A 17,682-nucleotide genomic window follows, 5' to 3' on the forward strand; every position below is an offset into this window, starting at 1 on the left:
AATAACTCCCAAGCCACAGAAGTTGATGTAATCAGCAAGAGGTATAGTTTGACCAGCATGCTGAGGTCAAGACCCGGAACCCATGCAGGGTCTATGGGGTTTGACCCTGAGCTTTGGAGGCACAGGGAATTTAAAGGCAAAACCACACGGAAAAAAACCATAATGCAGGGGGAGTCAAGGGTGGTTATTGGAAAGTTCCAGCCCATTATTCAGTTTGTGACAGGGTCTAAGTAACAGTCAGGGAGAATATTCTGTATAGGCTATTCTCAACAGCCTATTCATACTCAACCATCTTGTGGTCAGCCAAATTTCTGAAACACAGAGTTCACGAATGAGCTGACCTGTACTCTTGGTTCGTCTCAGCATGCTAGAAGTTTTTGAAAATTTTTAACACTTTCACCACAATGATTATATTCATAGGTTTCTTTCCAATATGGGTTGTTTTATGGTTTTGGAGACAAAAGTTTTCTGTAAAGGCTTTTAACATATTAATTACATTCATACAGTTTCTCTCCAGTATGTGAACATTTATGTCTTTGGAGAATTTTCAATTATAAATGATTTTTTTTTACATTGATTACATATCTAAGTATTCTCTCTGGTATATGGGTTTTCTATTATATGGGAGATAACTGGAACTTGTAAAGGCTTTGCCACATTGATCACATTCATAAGGTTTCTATCCAGTATGTGTTCTTTTATGTCTTTGGTGATGACTGTGATGTGAAAAGGCTTTACCACACTGATTACATTCATAAGGTTTCTCTCCAGTATGTGTTCTTTTATGACTTTGGAGACTACTGTGACGTGAAAAGGCTTTACCACATTGATTACATTCATAAGGTTTCTCTCCAGTATGTGTTCTTTTATGACTTTGGAGATGACTATGACGTGAAAAGGCTTTACCACATTGATTACACTCATAAGGCTTCTCTCCAGTATGTGTTCTTTTATGACTTTGGAGATGACTATGACGTGAAAAGGCTTTACCACATTGATTACACTCATAAGGCTTCTCTCCAGTATGTGTTCTTTTATGACTTTGGAGATTACTGTGTTTTGAAAAGGCTTTACCACATTGATTACATTCATAAGGTTTCTCTCCAGTATGTGTTCTTTTATGATATTGGAGACTACTGTCTTGTGAAAAGGCTTTACCACACTGATTACATTCATAAGGTTTCTCTCCAGTATGTGTTCTTTTATGATATTGGAGATGACAGTGATATGAAAAGGCTTTACCACATTGATTACATTCATGAGGCTTCTTTCCAGTATGTGTTCTTTTATGACTTTGGAGATTACTGTGTTGTGAAAAGGCTTTACCACATTGATTACACTCATAAGGCTTCTCTCCAGTATGTGTTCTTTTATGACTTTGGAGATGACTGTGACATGAAAAGGCTCTACCACATTGATTACATTCATAAGGTTTCTCTCCAGTATGTGTTCTTTTATGTCTTTGGAGACTACTGTGACATGAAAAGGCTTTACCACATTGATTACATTCATGAGGCTTCTCTCCAGTATGTGTTCTTGTATGTCTTTGAAGACTACTTTGATATGAAAAGGCTTTACCACATTGGTTACGTTCATAAGGTTTCTCTTCAGTATGACTTCTTTCATGCCTGCAACAGTAATGGGCACATGTGAAAGCTTTACCACATGTATTAGCCTGATCAATCATTTTATCATTATGAATCAATTTTACAGTTGGTCTCATAATAAAGAACACTCAGATCTTATGCTTTTATCACTTTGATGTTCACGGTTGTACTTGAAAATACCTGTGATGGTAAGAGTATTTACTACATGGCTCACATTTATAACATCCTTTTTCTATATGAGATTTCTACATGATGCATTCATAGGTCAGAATAAAATGGAACAACTAAGAGCATTAAAACTCTGATTGCATTCTTAGTTTTCCCTGTAGTATGCATCACACCACAACAGCACTGTGAAACAGGATGAACAGAAGAACTGCAAACTTCTAGTACCCATAAAGATTTTCTGAAGTGTGAATTTGGGTAAAGTCAGAAAACCAATTAATTGTAAACACCTATCATATTCAGAAAGTCTACCAAAGGCAGAATACTACATATCTTCTCATTGTTGTGATATAGACAGAGGTTGGTTTTTTTAGTATCCCTATGCTCACATGGTTTCATCCATTCTGACAATTGATACCGCCATTAAAAAAGAAGAACAAATGAAATGTTTCCACATTGAATTCACATGCATTGACTTTTTGTTCATTATAGACATGATTAATGTTTCTCCAAAACAACATTCTCAATTTTCATAAACTGACAAAACAATACAATTAAAAATCTCACTATAAGAATACAAGTGTCACCAACTTTATCATGGACTATTTGATTATTAGAAGGTTATGGATACATGTTTATCACTATTCAATGTGCAACATCTAAATATTATGAGACTATACAAATTGGTAGTTTCACAACATAGCTCTAATGGAGATACAAATCAGTTAAAGGAATCTCTTAAGGCATTGTTTCCTTCTCTTCTTGCTTACAGAAATGCCTTGCAAACACCAATCAGATAACTGACATGAAGGTACATAGTTTTGGGAGAATATTATAATCATAGCTACAATAAAATGACTCATATTTTACACACTTGCTTTCCTTTAGAGCATCCAGATGATATTAAAATTTCCTCACAGGCATATTTGTATTCGATTAAACATTAAAATTAACTTTCATGGCTGGGCGGTGGTGGTACACACCTTTAATCCCAGCACTTGGGAGGCAGAGGCAGGCAGATTTCTGAGTTCGAGGCCAGCTGGTCTACAGAGTGAGTCCCAGGACAGCCAGGGCTACACAGAGAAACCCTGTCTTGAAACCCCCTCCCCCCAAAAAATACCTCTCATGATGTCTAGAAGTTTGATGATGTTCTTCAGTATGATGAACTTCCAAATTATAGCCTAAAACCAAGGTACAAGAAAATCAATGATATGGTATTGGAATTAGGCAAAATTCAAGTTACTCTGAATTTTCACAGCAATGAACCTGATTTATTCAACTCAATATTACTTGTTCTCCATTGAAATAAGAGATGATCATCAGTAACCCAGAAACATTTTACCCTTATTTTTATAATAAAAAAAAAAAAAAAAAAAAAAAGTTCAGTCTTACCAATAGCAGTGAGGTTCCAGTAGGTCTCCAGCATCACATCTTTGTAGAGATTTTTCTGGGAAGGATTTAGCAAATTCCACTCTTCTGCAGTGAAGTTCACATGCACATCATTGAAACTCACTGCTTCCTAAAATATCACACACATGTATACAACACAAAGCCTGATACTGACATTAATACAAAGTAAGGTTATGCTTCCTAGACAATATAATTAAATAACTCAGGTGATTCCTCCACTTATTTTCTGACACACAAATCACATATAATCACTATGTCAGTTTAGAAGAAACTTGAAATATTGACACTTGAACCCTTGACACAGGGTTCACCTGTGTCACTCCTGAACCCTTAGAATAGGATATAGCCTTGCAACACAAATGGCAATTGAGAGGGATATGCAGAGGGAAACAGATCAACTGTACTTAGCACACATCTGAAAAGCTGGATGAAAAATTACTAACTACAAAAGTGATGGGCAAGCTGTGTGTATTTGCTCATGTCTTTAATCACAGAGGTACAGTCAGGTATATGTCATTGAGCTGGATGCCAGCACGGTCTATGCAATGAGTTTCAGGACAGCAAAAGTTACATGTTAAGAACCTCACTCTGCTACAAAAATAAAGCAGGAAACAAAAATGATAGAATGAACTCACAGTTCTTTACTGAAGTTACTGCAAAGAATTATGCATTCACTGCAGTTCTGTATTCACCTTGCATAAACATGAAGTGAACCAGTTTAAACAGCAACATTAATTAAATTTTATTTAAAGGGAATGCATGTATAAACAGTTAAAAATTGACAGATGAAAATATTAGTAATATATATGTTTTATTTTGTTTGTTTTTTGTTTTTTTGTGTGTGTGTTTTCGAGACAGGGTTTCTGTGTATAGCCCTGGCTGTCTTGGAACTCACTCTGTAGACCAGGCTGGCCTGGAACTCAGAAATCCTGTCTCTACCACTCAAGTGCTAGCATTAAAGGCGTGCAGTACCACCACCCAGCAGTAATGTACATGTTGATCAGAAATAAAGAATGCAGTTCAGGAGTTATTGCTCAGGAGATGGAAGCTCTTGCTGGTCTTACACATAATAATGGTCAATTTCTAGCATACACATGTGGACCAACACCTGTCCATATCTTCAAGATCATGAGTTCTGAGGCCATCTTCTGACAACAGTAAAGATGAGGCACACATTCATATTCATGTACCCAGCCATAATATACTTATTTATTCAAAAATTTCACAACAAACATAAGAGGCAGAACATCATACACCTGCAATTCAATGAATCTGAAGCATCAGATAATATTGATGACATGAGCAGGAGCCATCTGGAGAAATAGAATATAATTTATGCATTTGGCTGAATTTCAAAATAAAAGAGGTGGATGAAGAGCAGCAAAAAAACATGTGCTTATTGAACAAAAACATGTCAGGTGGCTTATGTGGTTTTTATATCTACAATCAGAACAGGAATTGCTTAACAGAGAATTTTGTTCTAGAAAATCAAAAACAGAATGAATAAAGTTAAAAATATAAAACCACCAGGTTTGCAAAATAGCATAGCATTGAACATCAAATGTGTGCACAGTATCTTATGTGATTGGGGACTGAGTCCAAATGGGGAATGTATGGGAGCATGAGAAAAAAAGCTGAATGATCAGATTCAACCACAACACTGGAGACACCAAGAACAAAATTTATCCAGTGTAAAAGAAATGCAGAGATAAAGCTGGAGCAGAGACTGAAGGAGTGGACAATGAAAACTCATTCAATTGGAGACCAACATGGACAAGCTTGAATCTATGACATTATTAAGAATACTCTGTGATGCTCCCACACAGGAGCCTTGCATAGTTGTCCATTGAGAGGCTACACCCAGCAGCTGACTGAAACAGAAACAGAGGTTTACAGTAAAACATTGCATGCACCTTGGTAACTCTGATGGAAGAGTTGGGGGAAGGATTGAGTGCCCTGAACAGGATAGAAATTCCACAGGAAGACCAGCAGACTCAATTAACCTTGACCCTTAGGGCCATTAAGAAACTGAGACAAAAACAATAACACTCACAGGTGGACAAAGGACTGATGGCCTGCAAGTAGCAGATGTGCAGCTCAGTCTTCATGATGGTCCTACAACACCTGTAGCAGGATCAGTCCCTAAAGCTGCTCTCTATCATTGGAATCTGTTCCCATAACTGTGCTGCCATGTCTGGCCTCAGTGAATAGGATGCACTTAACCCAATACAGAACTGATGCACCATCATGGATTCCCAGGGGATCACACCCTCTCAAAGGACCAACAGGAGATACAGGAGGAACTCTGTAAAGGCAGGTGACTTAAAGTAGGGACTCCACTAACTCAGAGCCATTTTATTTATAACAACTTGAAAGTGGAAATAATCCAGATGCTGTTCAACCAAAATATGGATATAGAAAATGTGGTTCATTTACAAAAGGAAAAACTATTTAGCTATTAAATACAAGGGCATCATGAATTTTGCAGGCAAATGGATACAGCTCGAAACTATCATCTCGATTGAGGTAACCCAGATCTAAAAGCACATGCATGTATGTACTCACTTACAAGTGAATAATAATCATAAGATACAGGAAACCCACAATACACTCCATAGACACAAAGAAACTAAACAACAAGGAAGGCCAAAATGAGTACAGTTTAATCTCACTCAGAAGGGGGAGTAAAGCTATCATAGGAGGCAGATGAAAGAGAGAGGACTGAATGGGAGAGCAGATAAGAAAGGGGAAATCGGGGAGAACCAGCAACAGGTGTGGTGAGAGACAAGAGAGGGCCAGAGGGGGAAATGAATCAAAATCTGCAGCTGGCAGGAGGTAGGAGGGGGTACATTTAGGATATGTCAGAGACCATAAATAAGTACCAAGGAGTCTAAGGTTGATCTTAGCTGAGATGTATAGCAGTTAGATATGGATGCTGAAGAGGCCACATCCTACATCAGGCAGGACCCTTAATGGACAGTTAAAGACCCAACCAGTCCAAAAATCTTTCTACGCAAAATTTGTCCTGTCCACCAGAATACAATCTACAACATAGATTCAGCAAATAATGTTGTTGTTGTTGTTGTTCTAACTTGCTATTCTGCTGCTGTGATTGAATCCTCTAAGCAAAAGCATCTCAGGTAATAAATGTCTGTTGTACATGGTTCTGTCAGATCACAGTCCATCATGTTGGGAGCTTAGATTAGAAACTGAAAGCAAAAAGCATGGACAATTAACTCAGCCATTCTGGATCTCTGACGGGGTTGAAGACCTATGGTCTCATAGCCAATGCTGGCTATTTACCTTGGGAGAAAAGTTTTGAGTGGATGGTTTTCAGCTGACATCCATTCTAAAGCCAAGGAAAAATCCAGGTTCAGAACTAAGTGTTTTAGTTAGGATAGATTACAGAGGTTCTGGTTAGTCAACAAAATGATGGACTGGTTGTTAGGACTATCACTGGTACAAATTGGCATAATTATGCTCTAATTGTATTTTGAGAGAAAAGTTTTATTTTAACAGGAAGGGTGATATGTAAAAGGAACTTAGGTGGGAGGAGTACTGAGAGGAAGAGGAGTAAGAAGAGGAGGAGAAGAGAGAGAGGAGAAGCTATGTGATGAGAGAGAGAAAGAGAGAAAAAGGGGGGGGACATGGAGGCAAATGTTCACGTGTCTCCACCAGTCAAAGGTAGTTTATATATCTAGGTTGGGTATTGGGTTACACTTCTGATTGAGCATTAACAAACTTATAATGCCGTTAATTAATATTTTTTTAAAAAAAGTTGTGCCCTTCCCCCAGGCCTGAGAAGGCCTGCAAGTCTTTTACCACAATAGATCAAGCAATTCTAAGACTTAGGAGAGGCATTGCATTACCAAGTTGGCGCCTTGGAGCCTGCTACCTGAGCTAAGAAGAATGGACTGCCTGCTGAGCTAGCCTTGACACCTTCCGGACTGCTATCTCCTTGCCCAGCCCCTGGCTGAACTGAGAAGAGACTCTGGAGGGTGGGGCTTCCCCTTTATATGTGAAAGCAAATTATTAAATTTCAAGCCTTGATCAGAGAACTTTGTCTTGGCTTCATCTCTTCTCGCCCTCCGTCCCCTTTCATTCCCAGCCCCCCTTTCAGGTGAACCCACTTGACTTGTGGCAGCAGGCGGCTACAAAAAGTGTATAAAAGCAAAAAGAAAAAAAGGGCATGGGATAGGGGTTTTCATGGGGGTGGGGGGTGGGGAAAGGGGATGGCATCTGAAATGTAAATAAAATATACCATAAAAAAAGCATGGACAAACACAGTCTCCTGCCTTGCTCTCTTGCTTGGTCACTGTCTCAAGCTTAGCCTGCTCTCTCATCCAGCCCAGGACCACTTGCTTAGGGATATTGCCACCCTCAGTGGAAGAGCCTTCCTAATCAATCATCAACACTATCTCTCACAGACATAGCAACCAGCCATTCTGATGAGGGCACGTCCTCTACTGAGGCTCCTTCAGATGACTGTAGCTCTGAAATGCTGAGAACTGAAAACAACTATGACACAGACACAATAATAAATGAGGAAGTGGTTACAGCGCAAACCAATGATTTAACCATATCAATTACAGGAGCCCCTCTCACCCCATGAGGAACTAGGAGTTGTGGCTGAGCAAGGACAAAATAGGGATGTTACCTGGCTCAGAGCAGGGAAGGATACACTGGAATGGGGAGCTCAGAGGCTGTGCTGACCTGGGGTGAGGTGTCTTTAACCCTGGGTTCCCAGGCCAGTGCTACCAAAGAGGAGGCTAAAACAGCTGGAAGGTAGACAGAAAAGCAGATTGTCTCACACAACACAAATGACCACCAACAAAGGACAGGATCTCTGGTCCAAGGAAGATATGCTAAATTTGTGACAATCAATGAAGAACAACCTCCAATCTTATGACAGCTCCAAGTTCAAAACCGCAGAGTCACATATGAACTGGGCAGAGGGTAGTTCAGGAGGTGGGAAATGAGGTCTTTCTCTTTCTACCCTGTAAAATAAGGTAGGTAGATTGTGATTTTGCCCTGGATGCTGTCTGGAAGAGCTCTCTGTCATGGACTAGTCAATGGGTCTAGGTCCTGTTGTTAAGAAGGATTTAACCCAAGGTGTGGGGCTAGTAACTAAATTGATTAGGATGGAGTCTGTCTCATTTCCTCAGTGAGAGAATGACAAACTTCCACAGCCAAAATAGACAGCCACAAGGGGGCGGTAAAGGCTACCCAGCAGATTCCTCCACTTGGACAGAGGAGAAAATGAAGACAGGATGGCAGCTGTGAGCCCTGAAGCAGGGCTCCAAGTCTGCTCTAACCTTCCCAGAAATTAAGACCAGAGAAACACCATCCACTATACCAGGCTCTGGAACATCTTCGAAGCACTTTGGGGCTGCGACTCTCCAGCGTATCCACTGTAGCAGGGTTCCATGTTCAATTTAGTCATCTCCCTCCACAATACTCAAGAAAAACCTGAAAACCAAGGCACACTATCTCAAATATGGCAGACAAGCCACTGACCCAAAAAGAATGGTGGATATTAACAACTGGCCTTTCAATCCTTTAGTTGGGAGTCCTAAGGGTCTTGGGTCAATGCACTAAGATGTTATGTCCAAGTCACAGAGACCCCAAAGACCAACAAGTAGCCTATTGTAATGCAAACACATGGAGGTCTTTATTATGAGCTCTGTAATAAGGATTCTCAGCAGTCAGCATCACATGAGATCAAAACTGAGAGTCTAGAGGTGCTGGGTATTTATTGTAGTTACAGCAAGATTGGGGCATTAACATACAGGTCAGCAACTTAATATTTTAAAAGCTGCATGTCTGGCATAATCTGCAGGAACCAATCAAGGGGGCAAAATCATCTGACAAACATGATGGGTAGACTAACTTTTTCTCTGTAAGGTGTATTAGTTATCAATATGTAGCTTAACCCTGCAGTTGTACCTTGACTGTCTGTTGACAAGGGGGGATTGTCATAGGATGTTTGCTCAAGTGGACATTGTGCACTCTCAGAAACAGAATTGATTGTGCTTTACAAACTCATCTTTGGCCTGAGGTCCTGATTATTGAAAAACGCTCCTGTTCAACCACAAGCCATGCACGGCAATAGAAAGGGTACTTTGTCCAAAGACCTGCCTCACTATCTGTTACTGCAGATCCTAATATCAGTTGCACTTACTTTTAGACAGAATACCAGTGGAAGTTGCCTCTCCCCCTGTGCATCATCTTATAGGTAAGATAGACAATGCCCACCTGCCCTTCCTTTCCTGCCCCATCCCTGTGTCTCAGCCCCTCTTGGACAGACAGTCCCTGTTCAACCACATGCTTTACCTGCCAGGACACAGGTAAGCTTTCTATAGATCTACCACACTGTCTGTTATCCCAGATGCAATGATCACAGTTTCCCCTAGCACTGTACTAAACACCAGAGGCAGCTTTACCTCTGTCCTGTCTATGTCTGCCTGTGGATGCTAAGATCATCTCTTCCTGCCCACCTCGTCTCCCTGCTCCCAACATTACCCAGCAATCCCTATTGAAATTTAAAAATTAAAAATTAAATTAGTTTCTTTCCTTCTTCATCATTAAACTCAATTAATTACATTAATTTTAATTTAAAAAATTAAATTAAATTGAATTAAATAGTTCTTCATCATTAAAAGATAGAATTATTTCTTCACGTATCTTTTATTTCCAGTAATGCCAACCTATGGTTAGAAAAGTATTTACATGTATTTATATATTTATATATATTATACACATTATATATATTTACATACTTATATTATGCACATTACATATATTTACATATTAGTATATATTATGCACATATCTGAACATTCGTATCTCATCGACATATTTATATTACGGCGCATGGATCTGAATATTTGTTTCTTATACACATATTTGAATATCTGTTTATTGTACACATTATAGGTCTATAATATATAAATATGTCTGTAATATATATAAATATGTCTAATATATATATGTCTATAATATGTATAAGTATGTCTAACATATGTCTACAGCAATATATATAAATATGTAATACATATAAATATGTCTAATATATATATGTCTATAATATGTATAAGTATGTCTAATGTATATGTCTGCAGGAATATATATAAATATGTCTGTAATATATGTAAATATGTCTGCAATATATATAAATATGTCTGTAATATATATAAATATGTCTGTAATATATAAATATGTCTGTAATATATATATATATATATATATATGTCTGTAATATATGTAAATATATCTGTAATATATATGGCTGTAATATATGTAAATGGCTGTAATATATATAAATGTCTAATATATATAAATATGTCTGAAATATATATTAATATGTCTGTAATATATATAAATATGTCTATAATATATATAATTATGTCTGTAATATATGTAAATATGTGTATAACATATATAAATATATCTGTAATATATAAATGTCTGTAATATATATAAATATGTCTGTAATATATATAAATGTCTGTAATATATATAAATATGTCTGTAACATATATAAATATGTCTGTAATATATATGTGTCTGTAATATATAGAAATATGTGTATAATAAACAAAAATTCAGATATGTGTATAAATTCGCAGGACCCCCCCGAAATAATAACTAATTATTATTAATCAATAATTTCCAGTGCTTTCTTTGCCACCTGCCTTGGACAACCCCTGTCCGCCAGGGTCTCAGGGCCTTACCTCGTCCCTTATGGTTTTGGCTCCATGTTGTGTCGGCTGGGAAATAAATCATCGGAAAATCGATAGAGATGATGAAGTCGCATCTCCGAATTCATCAATCAGATGCATCAACTATAAAACATAAAATATAAAAATAAAAATAAAATATAAAATACATTGAATATAAATTCTAAAATATAAAATTAAAAATTAAATTAAACTACAATAGAAAAAATATTAAATATAAAACATTGATAATAATTATAATGTAAGTGTAAATATAAGATATAAAATAAAAATAAAATAAAACGACACATAAAATTCGGTAATATAAAATTTAAAATACAAAATTAAAAAGAGTAAATTAAAATGGAAAATAATATGAAATATAAACTAAAACATACAATATAATATAAATATTAATATGAAATAAATAATATAAAATATAAAATGAAATAAAACAAAATATAAAATTTCAAATATATGTAAACTATAAAACATAAATATAAAATATGAAATAAAATGAAATATAAAATAAATCAAATATAAAATATAAAATATAAAATAAAAAAGTAAAGAAAAAAATATTAAATAATAGAAAATATGAAATTATATGTAAATATATAAAAACTATAATTTAAAATTAAAATATATAATAAATATGAAACGTAACTTATAAACCATAAGTATAAAATATAATATAAATATAATGAAAATAAAAGGTAAATAAAATATAAAATACATCAAATATAAAATATAAAATTAAAAAATGAAAGCAAAATAAAATAGAAAATAATATAAAATATAAAACATAATATATAATGTGTAAAATAAAATTTAAATATATAATAAAATATAAGATGCAAACTATAAATATAATATATATAAATGAAAATAAAAAACACAATTTAAAACATAAAATAGAAAATAGAAAATAAAAAACTAAAAGTAAAGTAAAATATAAAATAATATAAAATAAAATTTAAAATATAAAATGTAAAATACAAAACATAAATATAAAATACTAAATAAAAAATACAAAATATATCAAATATAAAATATAAAATAAAAAATAAAGTAAAATGTAAATTTAAATATAAAATATAAAAATTATATACGTAAAATATAATGTAAATATAAAATATAAAATAGAAAATAAATATAAATTAAAACAAAATATAAAAAATAAATTTAATCTTTAAAACATATAATAAAATATAAATATAAAATATAAAATATAAAGTGTAAAATATAAAACAAGTATGAAACATACTATGAATATAAATATAAAATCAAAATAAAATATAAAACACATTAAATATAAAATATAAAACATAAAAATAAAAGTAAATTGTTTTAAAATGATGTAAAATATTATACTACATGTGTCACTTCCTGTCAGACGCTGTTTGACAAACTGTGCTTCACCGTACGTCATAATATTGATAATAAATAATAATAATTTGTCTCTCTATAGCTTGTTTTGTATTTTATATTTTATTTTATTTATTTGTTATGTTATATTTTATATTTTATTTTATATTTTTATTTATTTTGTTTACTTAATTTTATATTTATACGTTATTTTATTCCATTTTTATTTACTTTACTACATTTTTATTCGTTATATTTTATATTCTTACCTTATTTAGATTTTTTTCGTATTTAATTTTATATTTTCATTCATTTTATCTCATATTTTATACTTTGTATTTTACTTCATTATAATTTTATTTTCGTATTTCGTTGCACATTTTATATTTATATTTATACTTACATTTATTAGGATCCTCCCAAGTTGACTATTGATTTGCATTGACTGCTGTCGTCAATTATGGATCTGTATTGGTTATTATTTATCGATAATTGATTATCGATTATTGATAGGTATTGATTACCGATTGGCAGTAACTGCTGATTATCGATCATTGGTTATCATGGTTACTGATCATTTTTAGCATCGATTATTCGTCATTGATTAGTACTGATTACCGATTATCAGGATGACTGACAGTTGTCATCCCATCACCGTCATGCCCCTGCCTCTGCCTTTCGAGTGCTGGAAACCTGCGCCACGATTTATTGATTAGCACGATTATTGATAACTGATTAATATTGACAGGGCCGAAGCCGCCGCGGGGAATCACGGGATCGATTGCCGCCGCCGGCGCAAAACCCCGTCGCCGGCTGTGACGTCACGGACAGCGCGACGCCTTCAGGGTCCACGGCGGTGGTGGCGATGACGATCCCGGTGCGGCCGCTGACAGAACGCGGTCGGGTTCGCGGGACTCAGTCGCGCTCCCTGTGACGTCAGAAGAGGTCGGCGGGCGCCGCGGGGCATCACGGGATCGCGCGCCGTCGCCACTGACCTCAGGGAATCGCGCGGCCGCTGCCGTGCGCCGGAGCGTGTCCTCGTCGCCGGCTGTGACGTCACGGTCTGCGCGACCGTGTAGGCGGGAACCGCAGGGAATCACGGGATCGACCGGCGCCACCAGGGTTTTGTGGAGACGCCGCCGTGGGCCGGAGCGGGTCCTCGTCGCCGGCTGTGACGTCACGGAGAGCGCGACGGGGTCGGCGGGAGCCGCGGGGATCCTTGTACGGCCTCCAGCCGGGCGCGGTGACGTCACACCCTGCGACGGGGACGGGGGGGGGGGTGTGACGGCCGCGGGTCGCGGACGCCCCCGGTCACCGGAAACAGCGTTGCTTCCGTCCCGCAGAGTCAGAGGTGAGCCTGACCGGAAGTGTCCTCGCGGGAGCCCGGGAACCGGAAGCGGCGCCGCGTCTCCTGGTGGAAGGACCTCCCCTCCTTTCCGGAGGGCTAGCCCCGCCCTCCCCGGAAGCGGAAGTGCGTCACAGACGCCCTAAGCAGTGGCGGCGGAGGCGGGATGACCGCAGGTGCGGCTGCGTGGACGGAATCGGTGGGCGGGGCCTAGCGACGGTGAGCCGAGGCTCCGCCCACCCCGGGCCGCGCGGATCCGGTTCTATCCGGCTTCCTGTCTCCTGCAGCTCCGAACTGGGCTGAGGCGGAGCCAGGAACGTGGCGCCCGCGGGAGACATGGCGGCCGGGGCGGGGCCAGCCGGGGGCGGGGCCAGCGCGGGGGGCGGGGTCAGTGTAAATTCCAGTTTATTTACAGTTCCTGGGTGGGTGGGGTTTATGGGGCGTGGCTGTGGTGATCTGAGTGTGGGAGGAGTCAGGTCGATGTAAATGGGCGGGGTCACGCACTGTGGGCGGGGCCAGGGAATCTGGTTAGTATTTACAGATTCTGAGATCTTTTTATGCGTGTGGGCGGGGTTTATGGAGTAGGCGTGGCCTGTTAAGTGTGGGAGGAGTCGGTGTGAGTGTTGTGGGTGGGGCCAGGCCTGTTTTGGTGGGGTCTTTTTACACTGTTTTCCTGTTGGCATGTGTGGGTGGGGTTATGCAAAAGGCGTGGCCTTGGTGTGCATGTGTGAGGAGCCTGGATGAGGGAAGTGGGCGGAGTCAGGCTGTGGTGGGAGGTTTCAGTGGCTATAGAGTTTACAGTTCCTGAGTTCTGTGAGCTTTATTGTAATTTATGCTAATTTATGCAAGTCAGCTTCTTTCAGCCCCATCCTTTGCCCTGAGCTGCGTTATAATTTAACCTAATTTATGCAAGTCAGCTCCTTTCAGCCCCATCCTTTGCCCTGTGCTGTATTATAATTCAACCTAATTTATTTAAATCTGCTCCTTTCAGCCCCATCCTTTGCTCTGAGCTGTATTATAATTTAAGCTAGTTTATGCAAATCAGCTCCTTTCAGCCCCATCCTTTGCCCTGAGCTGTATTATAATTTGAACTAATTTATGCAAATCAGCTCCTTTCAGCCCCATCCTTTGCCCTGAGCTGCCCTAAGACCTATGCTAAAGGCCTCCAGGTGACCTGCCACTGTGCGGTGATGTCATTATGGGCGTGGCAGGAGGACGGTGTGGGCGTGGCCTGAGTGTCCCTGTCCAGACTCTAATGCCTAATTCTCTGTTCTTCCTCCAAGTGCCAAGTACCTAATAACTGATAATTCTTCTGAGTTCTCTAGTCCAAGTGTCTTCTTCCTCAATGCCTAATTCCTACTCTGCCGAATTTCTACCCATAACCTAACTCATAATTGTACTCCAAGTTGTACTCTCCTAATTCCTACTCTTAATAATAATTTCTTCTGTCTGCCTCTTGCCTTTTCTATGTCTCACTTCTAAGCCACGCCTCTAAGTCATACCTTTAAGCCATGCCCTTAGGTCTTGTCTCTAAATCTGATCTCTAAGTCACACCCTTAAGTCACACATCTTCAATCTCACACACCCAAGAAAAGACCCTGAGTATCTAAACCAAGATGTTATCAGAGTGTGCTCAGCTGTTGTAGGCTGTTGTAATGAAGCCTCTTGTCAGGGTAGATGGCTCAAGATGGCTGCAAGGATGATAGTCACCTTCTGTCTGCTCCCCACAAGCCAGCTGGTTTGTGGTTGAATACAGGACTTCAATCCTATATGTGGTGGTATAGGGTTTAATGTGTTAGAAAACGGCTTCTATAAAAAGCAAATGCAAAACCAGGAGCAGATGCTCAGGAAAAACGTATTGTTCATTTTATGAAAAACATATGCTATTCACATAGTAAATAAGTGACAACTCCTATGTTATAGATGATAGGTTCTAGTTAATCTTGTAGAGAAAGTTACAGAACACCAGTGGATGTGCCTTTGTGTTCTTGTAATTTCACTACTTGATAAATGTCAGTAGAAGGCCATGGAAGTAGTAGAAAATTTAGAGCATATTTTAAAAATAGATGAAAAACAAGAAAACAAAGTAATGTTCATGTCTTTAGTTTGGACAAGAATTATCCTTTGCTCAAACAAATATAATGTTTATGGTTTAGCTTTCTAGAACTTAGATGAGAAACAGTAAGTAACAGAGAATTTGTAGTTTAAGCTTTCAAGTCAGATACATTAACTTAAATTCTTTTATTCTTTAGAAATCACATAATAAAGAAGATTGAGACAGAAAATAAAGAAAAAGCAAATGGGCTGAGCATCTGGATTGTTTTCACCTGATATGTATAAAAGAAAACCCTTGAGTTTCGTTATAGTATATGGGATATTTACATACTCTGCATATCTATGTGTGCACATGTATGGATGTAGTGTATAGGTGAGATTATCTAGTTACACTGGCTTAGTTTCTGGATATGAGGAATAGGAAACCAAATTTTCTAAAAATGATTAGTAAGTTATTGTTTAATCAAATGGCCGGCAGAAAGTTGAAATTTCTGTAACATTTTTAAGTTTTAAGTTCTATAGAACCTTCTTGTCTGTTCACTGTTTTCCTATTACAGTGAGCTGCATGCTTCTCCTAAGGCAAGGGGGACGGACTCCATCTCCCTCACCACTTTCATCCTTGCCGACCCCAGGGAATGTATGTTACAAGATAATAGGATAAAACAGTTTGAGTTTATTGTGACATGTTTTTATCTTAACTATTGCTGAAGAGTTAAAAAAAAGAATTTTACTAGTTTTTCTACTAATTATAGAAAAAATTGCAGTTCATGTAGGTGTTTGAAACTTAAAAATTTGATCCTGAAAATAATAGAAGCCATATTTCTTTAATAAATTTTAAGGAAAATAAATTTTAACATAATTATTAAATCTTATTTTAATTCAGATACACCAGATTCATCAGTAGGGAGACTTCAGGTTCTAAACAAAGATGTTGAATTGAGTCTTTCTTTCAAAAGCTGAAATTGCTTCCTGTAGTTATGAAGGCAGGTATGGAGAAGCTAAGTGAGTTCTAGTTCTTAATGGATAGTCAATTCTTATATATTTATAGAAAGATAGAGTGTTTCAAGTCAATTCTATGATTTCCACATATTAAATACATATTATGTAAGAAAATAATTTTAGCCTTTCTTCATTTTTACCAGTATGTTAATGATTTTAAATAACATAATAGTCCCTAATGAGAGAGACTCCAGTAACCCACCCCCCCAAAAAAAAGGCATTGTCATGTTTTTTCTTTCAGGTATAAAAAGGTAAGAAATTAAAAGCTACATTTTCTTTTTGTATATTAATGGCATTGGTGGGAGCCTTATTTGTTCAGTGTTTTGGTTTACAAATGAAAAAGTAATTTTCCTCACAACTGTCCATGACTGCAGTTGCAGTTCTGGGTGGTCCATCTCTTCATGAACAAAAGGAACACATGTGGTACAGTAATACATTCAAGAAAATACACAGAAAATTAGGCTGAAATTCAATTTCCTTCTAAATTATTAGTAAACTATTTTTTACCATTGCTGATGACCGACATTGGCATCCATGTGGCGGGTAAACTGAGGCAGGCAGCCCTTAGTGCTTAGAGCTACTGACAGGGTTGGATCCAGATACCCATGGGGCTGTTACCAAAAACAGCCAACGATTAGAGATGTTACTGAACAGACATTTTCCTGAGGGAATAAAGCTTAAATTACTAGGGCTGGCTCCTCTCTCTCTCTCTCTCTCTCTCTCTCTCTCTCTCTCTCTCTCTCTCAATATATATAAATATAAATATATATATATTGAAATGGCGAAAACCAAAGCATTCTAAGATCAGAGAGATAAGACAAAGGTGCTCATTCTTTGCACTACTGCTAACTATAGTGCATGAAGCCTGAACTAGGCATTAAAAGGGGATGAAAATAAGAAAAGTCAAAGTTTCCCTGTTTACAAATGTTGTAAGTGAAAGAAGTTAATGACTTTACCAAAATAACTCTCATAACCTGGGAAACAGAGCGATAGAAAATAAACACACAAATTCAGC

At 37.6% G+C, this 17,682-nt stretch overlaps 1 protein-coding gene across 1 annotated transcript in view; it reads right to left on the reverse strand.

The window, feature by feature from the left end:
• Positions 1-679: 679 nt before the first annotated feature.
• LOC143437245 (uncharacterized) overlaps positions 680-17,682 on the reverse strand; it is a 65,175-nt gene continuing 48,172 nt past the window's right edge. Inside the window, exon 4 of the mRNA XM_076922082.1 lies at positions 680-1,572. Coding sequence (XP_076778197.1) covers positions 680-1,572 — 893 coding nt within the window. The remainder of the gene's footprint in view (positions 1,573-17,682) is intronic.

This window comes from Arvicanthis niloticus, chromosome Y, assembly GCF_011762505.2.
Source record: "Arvicanthis niloticus isolate mArvNil1 chromosome Y, mArvNil1.pat.X, whole genome shotgun sequence".
NCBI lineage: Eukaryota > Metazoa > Chordata > Mammalia > Rodentia > Muridae > Arvicanthis > Arvicanthis niloticus.